The following is a 21,652-nucleotide window of genomic DNA, read 5'->3' as shown; positions in this document are numbered from 1 at the left end:
ATATATGAGAAACTGTTTTAAGTTCCTTTCTAAGATGGAGCTGAAACAAATGGAATTAGATCAGGGTTAAATTAATTTTTACCTGGGCTTTTTGTTTTTGTTTCTTTAATTACAATTTTACTTAAAAGTTCACCTTCTCCCATTTTATTCACTAGTTTCTCTTACTACAGAAAAGCACGAGGGTAATTCATGTCGGTGACAAAGGCAAAATGAAAATCTAAGAAACAAATGGATAAAACTGGTTCTACTCAGAATTGAAACCACTCTTACTGAAACTAAGAAAATATTTTACTAATAGGACACTCCTGAAAGTTTAAGACAAAAGACTAAAATAATAGTGCAGTAATCTGAGATGCTCAAGTGAAATTGTGGCCATTCTGTAAGAATTTGAATGACGGGTATAATAAAGTAGTAAATGGAGTAGACGACTTCATGCATAATAAGTGTCAGAGGAACCTTTAATTCAAAATGCAGTTTAAAATCACAGGATAGTTACAGGGTGTAGAAACGTAACTGGAGTAAGTGAATAATGTAACTAAGAGGCTATATATACATTGGGCTGGGGGTACAGCTCAGTGGTACAGTGGATGCCTAGAACTGCCAAGAACCTGGGTTCCATCACCAGCCCACAAAAAAAAAAGTCAGGAAGGAAGGAAGTAGTGCACAAGAAGAAAAACAAAATCATAACAGCGTAACAGAACTTGGTTGTTACTATGTACACTTATATCACAAAAATTACTAATTCTGAAGATTTTTTAACCACAAAGGCACTTGGACCTGAATTTCCTTAGTATGTTCTTTTCCTTACCACAATGGAAGACGTCCACCTAGTAATCTTCCAAAAAAATTGTAACTTGACAATGTTCTACCCAAAACAAAAAAAGATCCAGGTGTGGTGGTACATGTAATCACAGCACTCTGGAAGGCTGAAGCAGGAAGATCACAAGGTCGATACTAGCCTGGGTAACTTTGAAAATTAGTGAGGTTTCTCAAAGTAAAAAAAAGCGAAACAAAAAACAAACAAAAAACCTAGGGAGGTAGCTTAGGATCAAGGCCCTGGGTTCAATCACCAGTACAGAAATAACAAGGGGGGAGGGGGCAAGATAACTTCTAGGAACATTAAAACCTACCTAATTCAGTAATTAAAACTTTTAAAAGTAAAAACATGTTCTGAATAAGACTAAAATGTTTCCACCCTGGCACTTGCCTACATTTTAAAGGCCAAGTTTCCATGAATTCTCACATTAACAGAGCGCCTAAGTACAACTTTCAGGCTCACTTCAGGGTATGGTAGAAGCAAGGAAAGGTAACAGAGTAAAAGAATTAAGTACATTTTGTGTCCAGGGATACTCTGCTTAAGAAAACAACAAATATATAAAAAAAAAAAAACCACTGAAAAAGGCAAGCTTTTAGTAAAGACTGGGAATAAGAAGAAAAAAGTGAACACAATAGAAAATACTAAAACCTGCATCCTAATCCATGCTCAGTAACGATCTTGTTTTAAGACCTGGGGAAAGACACTTATCCCCTGTGAGCTTTAATTTCTTCAGCAATGAAATCAGGGGAGTGGATAGTTATCTTTAACAGTCCTTTCAATCCAAAGCATTTATGCCACTATTTCTGTTGAATGGCTCTACTAAAAGACATAATTATGATGAACCTTAAGTACTGACATAATAACTTTACTTATAATCTCACCAAAGGGTATAAAAATATACCAGGCATGGTGCACAGGCCTGTAATCCCAGCACTCAGGAGGCACAATGATCGCTAGGAGTCCAAGCCTAGCCTGGGCTACACAGTGACTTCAAGACCAGACTGAACTATATAGCAGGACCCTGTCTTAAAAAACAAAACAAAACAAAACAAAACAAAACAAAATATAAAGCAGACATTTTGTGTCAGGATTGAGCCCAAGGCCCCACACATTGCAAGCAAGCGCTCTACCACTGAGCTAAGAAATTTTATGTGCTTATAACTCTAACACAATTTTTTAAGAGTTTTTGAGACAGGGTCTCGGTATGTACTTCAGGCTGGCCTTGAACTCACTATGTAGCCCAAGGTGGTCTGGAACTCACGACAACCCTCCTGCCTCAGCCTTCTGAGTGCTGGTATTACAGGTGTGCATCAATATGCCCAGATTTTAACACAATTATTAAACCAAATCAAATCTACAAATAGAAGCAATAAAAACATCAATCAGGTTTAAATAATATTAATCTAACATGATACAGCTCTGTAAAAATTAAAGTTCTGTTCACAAATTAAGTATGATAAATGTTGTGACTGCATAGGATCTTGCCAGTTTGGCACCTTACTTATCTTTTTTTTTTTTTTTTTTTTGGGTACTGGTAATCGAACTCAGGATCTTGTGCTTGCCAGGCAGGCACTGGCACCGCTGACCTATATCCCCGGCCAGACATCTTACTTATCACGGCATGGGAGAACCCAACTTTCCCACCATTTTCCTCACTGAACACTGAAAAACATTTATTTCTGAAACATGTTATACAATGTTACCCCCAAAGGCTTAATTTATTAATTTTACCACCATGTTTATAAACAGAAATGCAAACTTGGGCATTGAAATCCCATGAAATACCAGAATGCTCTTTTTAAGATGTTGGGCTAGATCAAATAGGCTTACATCATTTTCTTTTAGCCTATCAGTGAAATGAAAAGTGAAAATATAAACAATTCTAATTATTTTTTCTTTTTGTAGTTCTCTGTATTTTACACATTTCCTAAGACAAACATGTATTTCTTCTAATAGTGGTCTCCCTTCCCACCCCCCAACCGGGGATGAAATAGGGCCTCCTGCACACCAGGTAAGCACTCTACTACTGAGCTACATCCCCACCCGTTTGATTTATATTATTTTGACAAAGTCTCTAAATTGCTCAGTCTGAACCTGAACTCGGGATCCTCTTGACTCTGCCTCCAAAGTAACTGGGATTATAAGCATACAGCCACCATGCCTGGCTTCCAATGGAGGTTTTTTAATTGCTATTTTGTTTTGTTTTAGTTATTTTGTTTGCAATTGAGGTTTTGAATGATAACTTCATTTTTTAAATTTTTTTGTCTTTTTGAGAGAAGTTCTCACTATGCAGTTCAGCTGGCCTTGAACTCACTTTGTAGCCCAGGCTGGCCTCGAACTCACAGCCATACTCCGACCCTCCTGCTTCAGCCAACTGAGTGCTGGGATTACAGGCGTTCACTACCATGCCCGGCTGATAACTTTATTAAGATGTAATTCATAAGCCATTTGGTTTACTCACTTCAAATGTACAATTCAATAGTTCTCAGCACATTCAAAAAGCTGTACAGTTTTTTTTTTGTTTTTTTTTTTTTTTTGGTTTTTGGTTTTTTTCTCCGGTACTGGGAACCGAACTCACGACCTTGTGCTTGCCAGGCAGGCGCTTTGCCACTGAGCTAAATCCCCAGCCCCTGTACAGTTATTATTATTTTGTTTTTGTTTTTGTAGTTTTTCTTCCGGTAACGGGAATCAAACTCACGACCTTGCACTTGCCAGGCAGGCGCTTTGCCACTGAGCTAAATCCCCAGCCCCTATACAGCTATTATTATAATCCATTCCAGAACCCTACCCCCAAAAGAACCTGCCTGCTCTGAAAGGCCTCCTAGTAGTGTCTTCCCATTCTGTGCTCTTACTTAGCTGTGGGAAACCTTTCAAACCACTAATCTATTTCCTGTCTCTATGGATCCAGCTCTTCTGGACATTTCCTATAAATCAATCATAATACATCATTTTCCTATGCTCGTTTTATGTTTGGCTGATTAAGGAGCCACCATACTGGTTCCCACAGGCGTTAAGCGTGTTCCATTCCCACCAACAGGACAGGAGCACTTAGATTTCTCTATCACCAAGTGTGAAATGTGCAGGTTCAATGTCCATTTTCCTACTGGCTAATGATGTTGAACATCCTTCCATGTGTTTTTAGACCTTTGTGGACCTGCTCTGGAGAAACAGCTACTCAAAACTTTTGCCCATTTTGAAACTGAGTTGTCTTCTTGACTTAAAACTTGCATACTTTTATACTGACAACAAACTCTTTTAAAAGCACTGGACATATGCTATCATTGTCTTAAAATAAAATTAATATAACTATCAAAGCTATCTGTAGATCCCAGAAGGCTACTCTTGAGGTCCGTTACTCCTAAGAAATTATGCTAATTATATTGATTGACAGACTGATTGCAGTTTGATACTAGGGGCTGAACCCAGCCCTCATGCATGCCAGGCAAATCTCTGCCACTGAGCCACACCACCAGCTTAAGGAACTACTTTATGCATGTCATACGGTCAAGGACTGTTTTCCATTCCTGTAATAAAACATACAAACAAATATTACGATATTAATCCTTATTCTGATTTTTGAGATAATGATGACATGCTGATTTATATCTCCAATTTGAAAGCTGTTAGACAGGCAGGGAAGGAGACAGGTGTAAAAGTGAATGTGCTTTCATGAAACAAACCATCCAAGAAAGCATACTTTGATGGGGTTTGGAAAAAAAAAAATTCCAGAGTAAAAGCAGTTTCTTTTAGGTCAGAAGTTCTAAAAAAGGACAAAACAGACAAAAATTAGTACCACAGGAGGATACTTCCCAGTGCCTTGAAGACTGCCAGTAGAATAGGTTTTCCTCCAGTGTTACACAGTATAGTTTCCGTAAACTGGGAGTTTACTTCTACTTAAAGTATCTTCTTGGCCAACCCACACATGATCGGTAGGAAGACAGAGTGCAATGGATTATGACTAAGTTAAAGTTTCCTTATGAAAAATATTAATTTGTAAATAACCATGTTTCCTCAGGTTAAAATTTACTGACATTTCTCCTTTTATGACAGAAAAAGGAGAGGAAAGAAGAATATGATTTGTGCTCCTACTTCTCCACCCTCTTCCAGTTTACAATAAACCATGACCTGTTCTGATCTTTCAGCTTTCTAAGGAAAGCAGAATAGGAAAGAAACCAAAAGGTGTGGGAAGGTAGAGCATGTATTCAGTACATTCTTCATCTCTTCTCAAATATTTTTTAAGATCCAGAGCAAAATGGAAATTTTCCAGCCAAGGTGATACACAGTAGAGTTTTATATAAAGTATTACACAAACACATCAAATCTTTAATGATGAAGCGGACATTTTTAGAATATCTGTTTCTTCAGTCCAGGTGTGTTCCTGCACCAGAATCTTTGCTCGGTTTCGTTGCCCACACAAGTATGCTCCTTGAGGTTTTCAGGGAAGGCAAACCCCACATAAGGACAAAGCTCTGTGGGGTGCTACTTTACTAGGTCACCCCTAGGTTTTCCCCAGACACAGCTGGGCAGAAACGGAGCTGGTAAGTGTCAAAATGTGCAAAAAAGTATAATCAACCAAGAGACCACCTTATGGAACAAAAAAAACTATTGAATTAAATATAAATACTCTTTTACTGTAGGTTATTTTCAAATAAATCTTTCTTGGGCTAGTAAAAAGATGAGCTTTGATGAATGTAAGACCTATTAGATGTATTCTTAAGTTTGAGATCAAACGTAATATTAATAAGAGACCCACCTTTTTTCTTCCTAGCCACAAAACATTTATTATATAAGTAAAATAAGACACAGGGCATTTCTAATTTTGGTTTTTTACAGTTATTACCCAATGCTTTAGGTATAACTGAGTGGCAAGGCAAAGAACAAATCTAAAAAGTCTAACAGCAAATAAGCAAATCTAAAAGCAAAAAAGTATCTAGGGGGAAGAGGGATGTAGCTCCGTGGTAGAGCACTTGCCTAGCACATTCAGGACCCTAGTCCTATCCCCAGCACCTCTAAACAAAACAAAACAAAGCACACATGCGAGTGCATAGACTAGGGACTACTCTGTCAATTGAAAATAAAGCCTGACGGCTGAGTTTGAGTGAAGATGTCACTGTTAGGTGTGATGACACAGGCCTAGAATCCCAGCACTCTGTGAATTTGAGGCAGGAGTTGAGGTAGGAGAATTATAAGTGTGAGTCCAGCCTGGACAACTTAGTGAGAACCGGTCTCAAAATAAGAAATAAAAAGGGCTGCAAATGTTGCTCAGTTCAAAGGCTCTGGGTTCAATCCCCAGCACAGACAGAAAGAAAAAGAAAAAAATTGACACAAAATGAGTATACAGTCTTTTTCATAAAATGAAATTTCATAAAATTGTGAACAATATAGTTTCTAAAAAATTCAACTGTTTTTATCTGAGAGATAAATCTGAGGGAGGAAAAACACTAACTTTGTATGAATCTTTTTATAATTGTTTATCTAAACCTTTTCTATGTTCCACAGTAAAAAAAAAAAAGTGAAACTATGTTTTTGTGGATTCGTAAGTTAAAAATAAGTAATTCCAGAAGGCATCAATTAAAAAAAAACTTTTTCACAAAAGTCCTCATTAAAAAATCCTAAGGAAGAGGGGTGTGGTGGCACACACCTGTAATCCCAGCACCGGGGAGGCTGAGGCAGGAGGATCGTTGTGAGTTCAAGACCAGCCTGGGCTACAAAGTGAGCTCAAGGCCAGCTGAACTGCATAGCGAGACCTTGTCTTAAAAAGACTCCCCACAAAATAAATAAATAAATAAATTCTAAGGAATGATTTTCAGGTCATCTAAAAATTCCATTTAAGGGCCAGAATAGCTCAGTGGAATAGTGCCTGCCTGCCAAGCTCGAGGTTCCGAGTTTGATTTCTAGTACCAAAAAAGAAAAAAATTCCATTTAAATGCTGGGCATGGTGGCTCATGCCTGTAATCCCAGTACTTTGGAGGGTGAGGCAGGAGGACTACTATAAATTCGAAGCCAGCTTGGGCTATATAGTTAGTTCAGGGGCAGCTTAAACTATACAGCAAGACCCTGTGTCAAAAAAACAAAAATAAATAAATATTCCATTTAAGAGTAAGCTCTACAATGGTAAAAACTACCTGTAGAAGATAGAAATAGCAAACAAAACTAATAAAATCAGAATATATAGGGGAACATTAAGTGGAAAATTTAGCCTTACACTGATGCTCAGATATCCAGGAACAAGAAAACAAGAGTTTTCTGCGTCTTACTATTATAGGCAGCCAAGTTAGATAGAAATTAATAGGCAGTCAGACCGGGCTAGGCCCTTGAGGGAGTCGGCACAGAAGATGAGAACACATCAAAACTGTGGCTGAAGCCGCATCTGAAGAAGGCAAGACCTCGGAGAAAGCCACAATGGCCAGATTTACATACTTCCCAAAGGATAAGTCTGAGTTTACAGCTTACAGTGATTGGTATCACCCGTTTGGGATTTGCCATAGAAATAGACTATTATCTCACTAGGGATAATCCTCTCCTATCCACTAAGCCTGAGACTAAAACTATCAAAACTAAGACTGACGGGGCTGGGGATATAGCTCAATCACACAGCACCTGCCTGGCAAGCACAAGATCCTGAGTTCAATTCCTGGCACCAAAAAAAAAAAAAAAAAGACGGACTAGATATGACCCGGGTTAATGATGTCCTTGCTACTTGCCACGCTTCACTACGGGAATATTAGCTAAGCGGCTGTACTTATAATCTTATGGGTTGATTATAGTCTGACCCATGTACCCATGGCATGACTTTGCCCTGTAAAACATTTTTGGAGAGATGACCTCGGTCTCAGTGGGAACTCACCCAGGAAACCCCCATTTCCTATTCCTCAGCTCCCAACTGTGTGCACCCCATTCCTGAGCACCCGCGCTCCCCTCTTGTGTGCACCCTATCGCCTTCTCTCTCAAGAGATCTTTCCCACTCTTCACCTTCACTGTTCCTTGGAATTCATTCTACCACTTCCGGGAACACAAACTTGACACCTCAGGTTGGGAGTTATCTCTCTCCTACACCATTACCAAATTGATACTTTAAACAGAAATTTCGACTCAAAATCTGTATAATATAACGTGCTTTAAGAAGCGAGGGTAGCTTCATTCAAATTAGAAAATAGCCACCTAATTAACTGAGTTTTCAATGTGTAACTAATATAAGAAAAAATAAATACTTATTTAATCAGATTGTTTGCTTTTTTGTTGTTGGTTTTGTTTTATTGAGACAGAGTCTTGCTTTATAAGTTCAGGCTGGACTTGAACTCACTATATAGCCCAGGCTGGCCTCAAACTCACTGGGATCCTCCTGTCTCACCTTCCCCCCAGTGCTAGGATTATAGGTGTGCACCACCCTGCCCACCTTAATCAGATAGTTTTCAAGGAAAAGCAGGGTAACTAGTCTCATAAAAGAATTTAATGCATATGACAATTATAAAATAATGTTAATTCCTATAATAATTTAGACACTGTTGGTTAGGATGTCAAATACCCAAATGTCAACCAAGATTGATAAATTTGCCACTTACTGTTTCAGAATTCTTACTAGAAAGCCCATTGATCAGAAATTTTTTTGATTTGTCATTATCTTGATAGGCACACACTATCTTCCCTTTCCCATGGCTAGATGATGAAAACAGGAAGTCCTAAAGAGATGGAAGGGTGGGCTGCTGTAACAGCAAAATGTTTTTATCTTCAGATTTGAAGAGCAGAATGTCAGGTGAGGTATGGTGGTATAGGCTGGATTCCCAGCAGAAGCAGCAAGATCCTGAGTTCAAGGCCAACCTGAGCAACATAGCAAGTTGAAGGCAGTCTGAGCTACACAAAGGGATCCTGAGTGAAAACAAAACCACTAAAACAATTCAAGGAACATGAATCTATCCTTCAGAATTTATAAGTGATGTATTCCTATAAAAAATATTACTCTAAGAAATATTACATATAAATTTTTGTTTTTTTCAGACAAGGTCTCACTGTGTAGTTCAGGTGGGCCTCAAACTTATAGCGATCTTCCTGCCTCAGCCTCCACAGTCCTGGGATTACAGGCATAAACCAACATGCCCAGCTATTACGTATTTGAACTGCTTGAAAAACAAAAGTATTCCCTGGTTGAAAGGAAATAAAATTTCCCCCATGGGAATAATTCCTAAATCTGTATTCACATGAATCATGAAAGCTTTAACTTGGAGAGAATGCTACATAACATTATCAAGACATACATATATTAAATTAGAATTTCTCAGTAAGAACACAATCCTTTTGGAAGCTCTTTAAATCTCATAAAGGCTTCTTTAAAAATTGAAAACTGCCAGACTATCAATTATCCTTCCACAAATAACTGAAATAAATTTGCTTAGACTAATTTCTACAATTCAAGCACTGTGCTTTCTTTCTTTTTCTTTTTTTTGAGGCAAGGTCACACTATGTTACCCTGGCTGGTCTGGGAATCATGGCCTTGATCCTCTTGCCTCAGCCTCTTTAAATCTCTAGGACTTGTGGATATGCACCACCGCACCCAGCTTGGTTTCCTCTTTTTGTAATAAGTTTTACTATAATACTTAAAACATACAACATGATGTTATGAGATATATAGTTTAATGGTTACAAAAGTGAAACAAAATAATGTATCCATCATTAAAACATACAATGTATCGTAAGATGTATAGTTGAATGGTTATAATAGTGAAACAAAATAATGAATCTATCTTCTTACATAGTTAAACATTTTCCTCCCTGTGGCAGGAAACAATATAATGTAATCACTTAGCCCAAATGAACTATTAACTATGGTCCTCCTCACGGTGTACATTATGTCTTTCGCATCTTCATCTTAGGCATTTGCTACTTTGTATCCCTACTTCCTCCCCACAATCTCCTACATATCCCTATTTCTTCCTCCCCACATGTATTTTCTTTCTTATCCAGCTAAAATGGTGGCAAGTAAGAGCCACCTAGTTTTAAATGCAAATGAAAACACTGCATTTTCCTACAGTAGGTACATATATCCCATACAAAACAAACAACACCAATAACTATCCCCATCACCCAATTATGTTCAATCTTGTAATATTCCACACTGCCTTACACTGTGCCAGATGTATAAAGACTAGATTTTACAGAGTTTATTTACTGAAATATAAAATGTCTTTACTACTATAAAGGTTGGGAAAGGCTCGTGCCTCTTGTATTAAATTACAGTAAATATCAATTAGGCCTTCAGGCTAATTTTGACATTAAATGTAGACAATAACACATTACAGCACATTTCCAAAACTGTTAGGCATTTCTGAAACTAGTTTAGAAAATAACTACAACACAAGTACCTTACTTGTTCACAATTAAGGCCAATCTTCTTGTAGGAAGTGCTTCTAAGTTCTCCCTATCAGTATCAATATATTTAGCAGGCAGACTCACACACTGCCTAGACACACTGATGATACACAGATGTAAATACAGTGAAACAATGACACGCCAGGAAATGACTGAGGAGTCTATTCATTTTATGATCCTCCCTAAACAAGCTGGGCACCTGTGCACACTACAGAGGTACAATCAACACTATGAGGAAGAGACTTCCAGAACTCTTCCGGCACAGAATCTTCTCAGTTTGAATAACGAAGTACTTTAAGAAAAGGAGTTTTTAATTTACCCCCACAGAATCAGACTCCCAAGGTAAGAAGGCATTTCAAGTATTAAATGGCAATCCTATAGAAATGTGCTACCTAATGAGGTAAGAATTAACTACACGTCACTACTGAGCACTTGGAATGTGGCTGGTCCAACCTGAGATGATCTGTTAGTGTAAATACACACAGTACAGTTGAGCACAGCACGGTGGCAGGCACCTGTGACCCCAGGTCGTACTTAGGAGTTAAGGTAGGAGGATTGCAAGTTCAAGTCCAGTTTGGGCAACTGAGCCAGACCCTGCCTGAAATAAAAATTAAAAATAAAAAATAAAAAGAGCCAAGAGCATAGCTCAAGGGAAGAGTAACCCTAGGTTAGAGCCTCACTACCATAATACAAAACAAAAAAACACATATGCACTAGAATTTGCAGATGTAGTATGAAATCATGGAAAATATCTGATTTTTGGGTTTGTTTGTTTGTTTTGAGGCACTGTCTTCCTGTGTAATTCAGGTTGGCCTTAAACTTACTGTTGTAGGCCAGGCCAGCCTCAAACTTCTGTCGCTGCTACTGCCTAAGCCTCCTGAGTGCTGGGCTTATAAGAGTGTGCCATACCATACTGGACTTGGAAAATACCTCATTGTTAACTTTAATCAATAACACGTTGAAATGATATACAATTAAATAAAAGATATCTAGAGCTGGATGTGGTGTCCAAGGGTTAAGACTGCAGCTCAACATGAAAGCCATAAGTTCAATCACCAAGGCCACATACAAACGCATAAACATCATTAACTTTTTACTTTGTTAATATGACTACTCGAGATTTTCAGATTCCTTCTGTGGCTTGCAGCATACTTCTGTTGAATGGTGCTGCTATAGACCTACAGTCTTGCTTCTGATAACAATCTAAAATTATCATCGAGTCTTCCCAATTACAGCTGTCATTTAAAAGCTGAAAGAAAAAGCAGTATTTTCCTTCTTTACCATCTCAAGATAAGTAGCAGGGTATGATGGCACACTCCTGTAATCTCAGCACTAACGAGACTGAGGCCAGAGGATCCAAGTGAGTTCAAGGCCAGGCTGTTCCAAAACACCAAAAAAAATTTTTCTTTGGAGATAAATTAATACGAAAAATAACTCTAAACAGTCATAAAAATAATCTGCAGAATAACTTTGTCCTCCCACCATTTGAAAGACAACTATGAAAAGACAAAAATAACACAGGATGCAACAATGTATCACTTAAGAAAATGAGATGGAAAATGTACTAATCAAGTCTTCTAATAAAGTAAGTCTAAATAATGATTACATGTGTAAGAATCACCTTACAATGAAATGGACATCTCTTACATTTTGTTTTAGCATATGGGCCTTTTTAAAAAAGTATTGGGTTCTGTCTCTCTTATTCAAGGATCTTCAACCACAGCAAGTGAACCGGTAAGACTGTTAAAAATAATTATAACTGAATTATATTTCCCCAAACCGCAGGAAAACATTAAAAGGAAAAAAATAAAAGGAATTATCTCCGTGTCTCTAGAACTCAGCAGGTGAACTTTGGCCTACAAAAAAAAAATGTATTTTATCTTTTCCTTTTTTTTAAGAGTCGGAAAACAGCCGAGCATGGCGGCACAGGCTTGTAATCCCAGCACTTGGGAGACTGAAGCAGGAGGATCGCAGCGAGATCAAAACCAGCTTGGGCTACAAAGTGAGCTCAAGGCCAGCCTAAACTGCATAGCGAGACGTCTCAAAAAGAAAAAAAAAAAAAAAAAAAAAAAAAAAAAAGAGTCGGAAAATTTATTGGAGAACAGGAATGGGGAATAGGAATACTGTAGCTCCTGAGACACAGGAGGGGTCCCGAATGGGTCACTCAAAAACTATACTTTAAAAGTGAGAAATTCAATGATATACTCTGGAGTGGGTCATGTTCTTCTCCTACCATTCAAAATCATTTGACTTGATTTGATTTTAAAGTGTTTAGGTCTTCAGGGTTCTTGGCGGTGAGGGTCCAGTGTATTTCTAAATCTATGAAAAAAATTTTAAAGGAAGGGTGAAAAAGCCTTCTCAGGTGCTGACAGAATGTAAGTCACTTCTAGAAATTTTTCAGTAAGGACACTGCATAAAAGAAAAACCTGAAGAAATTAAGATCAGTGAGTAAGTCCCCGGGGGGGGTCACACCGTCGACTACATACTTTCTACGGTGCCCTAGTAATCCAAAAGTCACGTTTAGCTATCAATTCTTCATCCATCTGAATTTCATCAGTTGAAGATCATCTTCAGACTGCTTATTAGGTAATACATTCCTCAGAAACCTTTTCCTTGTGCATTTAAACACCAAGCTCAATTGTGCTCCCAGTAGAGTAAGCAGAAAGGATTGTACATATTTTAAAGTAAAGAAGGGACGGGCTGCAGTCTTCTGCGTTTGTAGAAAGGCTAATGGTCAAAGCTCTTTCTGAGCATGATCCTCAAAACCCTGAGGTCGCTCTCAAAGAATCGGGTCTTCTAACATTGCCCAACAGACTGCCAAAATTTCCATTACAGCATCCTATTTTTAGGAATTGGTCTTTTAAATTGCATTCTGCAGTACAACGTGTTTAAGTAAGTTTACACAGAGAATAAAAGAAGCACCCCTAAGGTTTTAATCCTTCTATGCCTAGAAAGGAATTTTAAGCTTTTGAATCTTAATTTTTTTTAAAAAATCTTCAACTTAAGTCTTTCAAATACGCAAATTAAGGTACATATCGGCCCGGAGGGAGGTTGGGGAAGGACACTTCGGCGGTTCCTGACAGCTAAGTGGCGGCGGTGGGGGCGACCGGTCTGCGAGGGGAGAACATCCCTGGGGTGGGGAGACCCGGCTGCGGCCAGCGGGGCAGCAAAGGCCAGCGGCAAAGCAGAAGCCGCAGGCTCCCGGGGGAGGCGGGCGAGCAACGACTTCTAGCGCTCGTCCCCTAGAGAGAGAAATTGGCGCGACGCGCAGGAACAGGAGCCCCGAGCCGCCTAGAGAAAGAGAGAAAACCCGCGGGCGGAGGGGGCGGAGGTGAGGGCGCCGGGTCCCCCTCGCCCAGCGCAGAGGCGGCGCCGCGGGAGGGGGCAGCGCAGCGGGAGGAGCGAGGCGCTTCCCAGGGGCTTCCCATCGCGGCCGCGAGCCGGCGGGTCCCGGCAGCCGGCTCTCCGCCTCCTCACCTGGGCATCCGAGGCGAAAGCAGCGCTACCGTCGGGCGCCGAGTCCGTCTCTAGCTCCACTCGCTGACATGGCGGCCGACAAGCTGTCACGGAGCTTGCTCGGGTCTCCCGCGGCTCGGGCGGATTAGACACCTCTCGCCTTTCCGCCCCGCCTCCCTCTGCGCACCCCTCCCTGCTGGCGGGCTGACCGCCCGACACCGCGGAGCATAGAGCGCACGGGGCTAGAGAGGAAGCGCCGCGGGCGGACAACCATAGAGTACAAGTCCGGACACTACCGGATAGCCGGTCTCTCTCCTCGTCAGTCCACTCACAAGCCTCCGGCGGCCGAGCCGGAACGGAAGCGGAAGTGATGGAGGAAAGCGGGAGGGAAGAGTCGTTTGCGTGCGCAGTTTGTAGTGTTTACTTCCGCCCGGCCTACTCCGGCCGGGAGATGAAGCACGTGGGTTTCAGTGCTTCGCGTTCGCCGAAGTAGTGGTCCTGGGTGATCACTGGGAAAGACCTTCGAGACAAAGATGTGGCGCCCAGCAACGGTGCTTCCTCCGCGGTGGACACTGTCAGTTTTCCCAGGTGCTAGTCGCTTTTGCTTTTGGAGGTTGGGAGCAGCGATGCGGAAGGACTTGGGAGACGTTCTCCGCCGTGGCTTGAGTGACTCCTGCCCACAGCCCTTGCGATATGAGGATCTCAGGGTATTTCCTCGACTGCCCTTTGACCGCTCTGTTTTCAAGAGGTCCATAACCAGCCCAAGATTGGCTGAGACCTTGGCGGAAGTGCTGCAGTTGGGAAAAAATGCACGTCGCGGTATAATCATAGAGTGCAATCCAGGTGAGTCTGTTTAGCTTGCATTTTCTTGGATTGTCATCACTTTTTTTTTTTTTTTTTGAGACAGTCTCACTGCAGTTCAGGCTGACCTTGAAGTCACTTTGTAGCCCAGCTGGCCACCAACTCCCAGAGATCCTCCTGCCTCAGCCTACCGAGTGCTGGGACTTAAGGCGTGCGCCGCCACGCCCGGGATGTTCCTCTCTTATGCACATATTATGAAATATCCATGGGGTACTGTTTACCACCTTGCCCTTACCACTTTGCCCTGTCCTTGAAGCAGTTTATGTGGAGAGATTGTCGAAAACATAAGCAGATGATCTGTATTCGTAAAGTCACGTCAAAATATTATGTAGCCGTTTGCACTTTACACAGCATTTGCTCTTACCTTTCACCAAAGATTGGAGCCAGGGAGTGCTGGGCACTAGCCCTTTTTATTTTTTTACTTAGAGACAATCTTTCAATAATTTGCCCAGGCTAATCCTGGAACTCCGGATCTTCCTGCCTCAGCCTCCCAGAGTGCTGGTTTTTTCTCCGGTACTGGGAACCGAACTCATGACCTTGCACTTGCCAGGCAGGCACTTTGCCGCTGAGCTAAATCCCCAGCACCCCAGAGTGCTGGGATTACAATAGCCTCCTAAGCACCAGGGGTTACATGCTTGCATCACCATGCTAGGCTTTTTTACCCTTCTTAGGCATTCACTGTAGATCACAACAAAAAGCTGATTTGTAGTCTTTGCTATTTTAAAGCTATTTCCTGTCCCAAAGAGTCAGTTCTGTTTAGGCTTGACAATATTTTTTTGATGGGGGCTGGGGATTTAGCTCAACGGCACAGCACTTGCCTGGCAAGCATGAGGTCGTGAGTTCGATTCCCGGTACCAGAAAAAAAAAATATTTTTTTGATGGTTAAAGCAACTGGGTAGGCCATGAATAAGTGGTAGGCTAGAGGCAGTCTTTCCTGTTGGTGGTGTCCTTCTGTGAATCGTAAACTGTGATTAAGAGCACAAATTCTGAGCCAGGCATGGAGGGGCACGTCTGTAATCCCAAATCCCAGCACTTGGGAGGCTGAGGCAGGAAAATTGCCAAGAGTTCCAGCCCAGCTTAGGCTACATAGTGAGTTCAAGGCCAGACTGAACTACACAGTGAGACCCTGTCCGGAAAAAAAAAAATGTAAATTTTGAAGTCCCTGATGACAGACTGGATTCAAAACCCAGCTTTACCACTTATTGGGATGTTGGAGTCAGGTGACTAATTCCCTCTTCCTGTATAGGTAAAAAGAGTGGTATCTATTTGGGGGATGTTGTGAGAATTAAAAGTAGGTAATACTTGTGCACCAACTAAAAAAACTTGTTATTAAAGAGATTTTGTTGTTTCTTTTGCACATAATTTTTTGTTGTGTTACTATATTAGGTCCTGGATTCCTGACTAAGGCATTACTAGAAACTGGTGCCTCAGTGATTGCGCTTGAAAGTCACAAAAAGTTTATTCCACATTTGCAGGTACAATTTATTTCCTGGAAATAATTTAGTGTTCAGTCACTAACATTGGGTGGTTTAGGGAAGTTGAGAATTAAGCCCATTTTTTTAGGGACCATGTCTTAATGATCATGTTATCCTTAGTGTTTAGAGCATATCAAGTATTCAGTGCTTAATGAGTAAAAGTTTGGAAGTTCTGAGACTTGTTTTCTGGTTCTAACTCGCTAGGGTTGAGAACATGATACCCCAAAATGCACTGTAGGGGTGGGGGATGTAGCTCAGCAGTGCAGCGCCTGCCTCAAAAGCGTGAGGTCCTGAGTTTGATTCCCGGTAACAAAAAAATTGGCACTGTGACCTGCTGAGTACTTTGAAATAGGTGACCAAACCGTGGAAGCCCTTCAAAGCAGCTTCGGAGCCAAGGTCTCTGAGCCCTACTGCCTTCTTGTCTCTTACACTTTGTTCTCCAGTGCATTGAGTGTAGAAACCAGACTGCCTGTTCCCCAAGGAGAGTTGTAGGAGCTAGAAATCCTTTTTCCCAAAGCAAACAATAAAAGCCTAAAAATACTGTAACTTTTCCCAGAGATAGGCATAAAAAAATTCTCTGACCTACTCTGTCTAATAGTGGATCATGATACGTCAGTCCTGAAGACTTCTCCATGTACTCAGGAAAGCAGGAATGCTACAGAGAGGCCAGGAATCTGAAAAAGCAGGCCTTGCTATGTTTCCCCTTTTCAGCCTAAGACATTAAATCACAGCCTTTTTAAAAATCACATCTCCATACAGCTGTCCATTCTTCACCGACTAAGCATAATAATGGATGATTTTCCTTGGATCTTTGATTCTTAATTCTGAAGACTCTTACGTGCATAAAACTACTTAAATAAATTTGTTGCTTTTCTCTTGTTAACTTGTCTTTCATTATGGGAGTGTAGACTCTGCGCCTTGTGGTGAGGAAAGGTCATATCTTCCCACTTCTGCACTCTGCCATAGATTAGCTTAATGGCTTGAAGTAGAGTGTGAAATTGGTATTACTCAGCTTGTTTCCTCTTTAGTAGGCTGTGCTGTGCCTCTGCCTTCTGTGAGTGTAGCCTTTAAGATTTTAAAAGATGGGCCGGGTGTGGTGGCGCACACCTGTAATCCCAGCACTCGGGAGGCTGAGGCAGAAGGATCGTTGTGAGTTGGAGACCAGCCTGGGCTACAAAGTGAGCGCAAGGCCAGCCTGAACTGCACAGTGAGACCCTGTCTCAAAAAGACAAAAAGGGGCTGGGGATTTAGCTCAGTGCACAGCACCTGCCTAGCAAGCATGAGGTCGTGAGTTCAATTCCCGGTACCGGAAAACAAACAAACAAACAAACAAACAAACACAACAAAAAAAGAAATCTCACTTTCAAAAAGACAAAAAAAGAAGTTTTGATGAAACTTTGATTACAAAGCCTAGGATTTAATCCCCTGTGCTGTATAAAGGAAAGAATTACTGTTCTATAGCCAACTGCTTTGAAAATCCAAGATCTTAGCCAGGTTATTGAATTGATGTTAACATCTGGAATTTAAAAAGAAGGAAGGAAAGACAAGACAAGAAAAGGGAAAATACAAAATTATTCAGGCCTGGAGGTGTAGCTCAGTGGTAGAGCACTTGCTTAGCATGTGTGAGGCCCAGGGTTTGATTTCCTAGCACCTAGGCCAATATTTGAAGGTTAATCTCAGTGTTCACAAAATTGTGTAAGATAGCATTAAAATATTTATATTTGGATTTTGTTACTGTTTAACGCTATAGCTGTTTTTCTATAAGATTTTTAAAGATAAAAGTTTAAAGCGGTACTTATCATGGCACACAACCTGTAATCCCAGCTCTGTGGAAGGCTGAAGCAGGAAGATTCTAAGTTGGAGCCCAGCATGGTCAATTTAGAGAGATCTATCTCAAAATTTAAAAATGGAAAAGAGCTGAGGCTGTAGCTCAGTCAGAGGGCCTTAGACTCAATCCCCCACTTTTAAAAAAAAAGGCTTAGTAAGATCTAAAAAATAGTTGCTTTAGTGATAAAGAGGAGGGGGACTAGAAGATTTTTGACATAGTAATTCTCATAGGAATATCAGTAATAAAATGCTGCTAAACGTAATCATCATTCACTGAATCACCATTGATTGGTATTTAGAATTGGTATTTGCTCCTTTTCAGACTCTTTCCCACCCCCAGCTGCTCCCCTTTGTTGGGAATAGAACCTACAGCCTCACATGCTAATAAGGTGCTCCTTTTTTTTTTTTTTTGGTAGCAGGAATCAAACTCAGGACCTTGCACTTGCCAGGCAGGTGCTTTATGCCACTGAGCTATATCCCCGGCCCAGCACACGCTCTTAACTTGTGGCATTAGTGCACATTCATTCACTTTTATTAGCCAGCTTTGTAATAAACTGAAAAGCCATTCAAGTAGCTTTGTGTGAATTTATCTATTGGCCAGAATAAAAGTAATGTATAAGTAGAACCTTTGGAGCCTAAAATCAAGGAACTAAAGTAATGCTCTTAGGAGACAATGTTTCTACCAACCTAAAGGCTCTCAGGTTTACTCCTAAAACCTGAAAAGATTTTCAAGGATTCTGAATTTTTGTCTAATTTAATTTCCCTCCTCCTTTACATTCCTTTGTAAAAGTCCTGGAGCTCCACAGTAACAGTGTTCCAGGAAAGAAGTTTATTTTTTTATTTGGATGTGTTACACATAGTACACATGTTGCAAATTGTGTTCCATGATAGTAAATAACAATATATCCATTTGAATTGTGAAAAAAATATTCTTACAGAAATAGCTGCCTTAGCTTTTATGATAAACACTATCTTATTTCAGCAGGAGTAGAATACAGGCTTTTCAAATCAGACAGAATCTCAGCCCTCATACTTCCTAGCCTGAAGAATGGTGTAATTTAACCTTTCTGAGTCTATACATCTCATATATAAAACAAGAGATATTAATATCCACTCGTACAGGATCTTGATGAGGTTTGTTTTGTGTCTTGAGACAGGGTGTCATTGTGTAGTTCAGACCAGCCTTGAACTCACTGTGTGGGGCCCAGTCTGGCCTGGAACTTGTAACAATCCTGCTGTCTCAGCCTCCCAAGTGCTGGGATTACAAGCATGCGCACCCAGGCCTGGTTTTAATGAGATTTGGGGGATGGGTATTGGGACTCAAACTCAGGACCTTGCGTTTGCCGGGCAGGTGCTTGTGCTGTTAAGCTGTATCCCTGGCCCTTGATGAGATTTAAGTGAGATAAACTTATATAAGCTGCCAGACTTAATGACTATAAGAGAAACTCAAGGTTCAGTTGCTTTGGGTATCTTCATATTTGTTGAGTGGTAAATGGTAGATTCTAAAGCAAAAATGTATGTTATCCTCTCAGAATACAAATGTACCAATGCTAAAGTGTACCTCCCCCTTCTTTTAACATTTCCATCAGACCTCAACTCATTAACTTTTCTTAATATTACAAAGCTTAATGCATATCTCTTTGATACCTTGTGAGTTATTTTATTACTGTATGCATTGAGTAATTTTTAGATTTTAAAGATAAATGAGCACTGTTTTCTTTTTGCTTCCACAACAGTACATTCTTGTTTTTCCTTAGCTTCCTATTGTTAGATGGTGTAGTTAATACCATCCTCCAGCCTATTCTATATTTCTCACCAGGTTTTAATTTACTTCAAGAACTAGATTTTCACAAAGTTATACTTTCAGCTTGAACCACTTCACTGAGTTACATTTTCATACTTAAAACTTCCTAGTTGGCATAGTCTCGATTTGGTTGTGTTTGAATTTACTATCCTCCTGGGGTTGCAGGCCTGTACCACCATGCCTGGCTTCATCTGCCTTTTGCTTTAATATTTTAACTACTTTCTCTACTATGAAACATCGTTCATTTTGTCTTGCCATGACCCTAGCAGATGCCATACGGTTCTCTGCCTGAGGCCAGCCATGTTCTCAAGAGTCTCAACCCAGTCCCCTAGGTAGCTGCCTAGGCAATTAGAGATTCATGTGAAGAAGCTTTTTGAACAGCTCTTACAATAAAGGATTAGAAATTTTGAAGGTTTTTTTGTTGCTGTTGGATGAAACCCAGGGTCTTATGCATGGTGGGCAAGTGTTCTATCGCTGAGCTGTGCCCCACTGCCCCAGCCCCAGCCCTGCTGAAGGTCATGTTTGTTCCTAGGGGGCTTTTTGTTTTGTTTTTAAGATTGGGTCTCACTATGCTGTCCAGGCTGGCCTCAAACTCCTGCCTCAGCCTCCTGAGTGCTGGCATTACAGGCATGCACCACCATACCTGACCTCTGAGGGGCTTTTTCTTGGTAATATTTTGAACTTTATTTCCTCTGCCAAAGGTTTATATGTATAAGTAATATTTTCCTTACATCTTTATGGAGGTGGTAATAGCTTTTGCAAGATCTTTGTTTTTGTTTTTTTTTTTTTTATGAAATTGATCTTTGAGTTGTTGCAAAGTCTACCTAATGCTAAACTTCTTAACATGTTATGTCTTTATCTCTTTTTAGTCCTTAGGGGAAAAGCTGAATAGAAAACTAGAAGTGGTCCATTGTGACTTTTTTAAAATGGATCCTACTCGTCATAATCTAGTGAGACCACCCATTGTGCTTTCGCAAGAGCTTTTTCCAAGTTTGGGAATAGAAGCAAATTCCTGGTTAGAAGGTAATTTTTGTCATTCATCGAAACAAATGCCTTTTGGTTTCCAGCTTTCTTTAGCAGTACACCTGTGGTGTTCAGTAGGTTTGTACACAGTTCATAGTGTCGTAGTGTCTGGTACCTGAGCAGCCGCTCTCACATTGATTATGCTGTTCCCCTGGCCTTGACACAGCCATTTTATTGCCTGACAGTCCAAGTTCCACAGAAAGACACTGTTCATTGATTTAAAATTAAAATTGTTAACTAGTTTACCTCAGTAACATGTCCTCATATGAAAAAGTATTAAGAAACTTCTTTTTGCATGTTTCCCTAACAGATACTCCTTTTAAAGTAGTTGGAATGCTTCCTATGAGTAATGAGAAAAAGGCACTTTGGAAACTTTTACATGATCTGTATACTTGTTCTTCTATATATAGATATGGCCGAGTAGAACTATACATGTTAATTAGTGAAAGCCAGTTTGAGGTAAGTTTTAACAAGGAGCTGTTTTTTTTTTTTTTTTCAAGGGTTCTATAATTGTTCTGAGTATTCATAATCTGTAATTTTAATTTAGGGATTAAAACATTAAGGGTACTAAAATTCTAAATTTCTGTAGAGCAGTGTTTAGGTTATGACTGGGTTTGTTGTTATGTTTTATATTTGTGTTTTGAGAAAGGGTTCAGGCTGGCCTTGAACTCACTATGTAGCCCAGGCTGACTTCACACTCACAGTAGTTGTGCCTCAGCCTCCCCAGTGCTGGGATTACAGTTATGGGCCATCACGTCTGGCTCTATAAAGATTAAATTTTTTTGATTTTTTTTTTTTTTTTTTTAAATCCTAGTCTATTGGGGCCTAGTACAGAAGCTTGGTCAAAAATAATGGCCTCTTGTAAGTTTTACTTAACAGACTACTTTTTATTCTCTGTAATGAGATTGCCTCCTGAAGTCCTTCCCACTACTGTGGGAATAATGTTTTTTTTCTTGTTTGTTTGTTTTTTTAATTTTTTAATTTTTTTATTTTTAAAGAGTAAAAGAAGGATAACATAATAATGGG

The 21,652-nt window shown here is 40.2% G+C and overlaps 2 protein-coding genes across 2 annotated transcripts in view; one reads left to right on the top strand and one right to left on the bottom strand.

Moving 5' to 3' along the window:
• Cnst (consortin, connexin sorting protein) overlaps positions 1–13,820 on the bottom strand; it is a 90,352-nt gene extending 76,532 nt beyond the window's left edge. The window contains exon 1 of the mRNA XM_013520444.1: positions 13,658–13,820. The gene's annotated coding sequence lies outside the window, so the exon portion shown is untranslated. The remainder of the gene's footprint in view (positions 1–13,657) is intronic.
• Positions 13,821–14,048: 228 nt separating this feature from the next.
• Tfb2m (transcription factor B2, mitochondrial) overlaps positions 14,049–21,652 on the top strand; it is a 16,884-nt gene continuing 9,280 nt past the window's right edge. The window contains exons 1-4 of the mRNA XM_005374792.2: positions 14,049–14,479; positions 15,884–15,972; positions 20,473–20,626; positions 20,937–21,085. Of these exons, the coding sequence (XP_005374849.1) occupies positions 14,170–14,479; positions 15,884–15,972; positions 20,473–20,626; positions 20,937–21,085 (702 nt within the window). The 5' untranslated portion in view covers positions 14,049–14,169. The remainder of the gene's footprint in view (positions 14,480–15,883; positions 15,973–20,472; positions 20,627–20,936; positions 21,086–21,652) is intronic.

This window comes from Chinchilla lanigera, unplaced genomic scaffold, assembly GCF_000276665.1.
Source record: "Chinchilla lanigera isolate Chin_1 unplaced genomic scaffold, ChiLan1.0 scaffold00005, whole genome shotgun sequence".
In the NCBI taxonomy this organism is placed as follows: Eukaryota; Metazoa; Chordata; class Mammalia; order Rodentia; family Chinchillidae; genus Chinchilla; species Chinchilla lanigera.
Note: the sequence above shows the minus strand (reverse complement) of the source record. Positions and strands in the feature narration are given on the sequence as shown.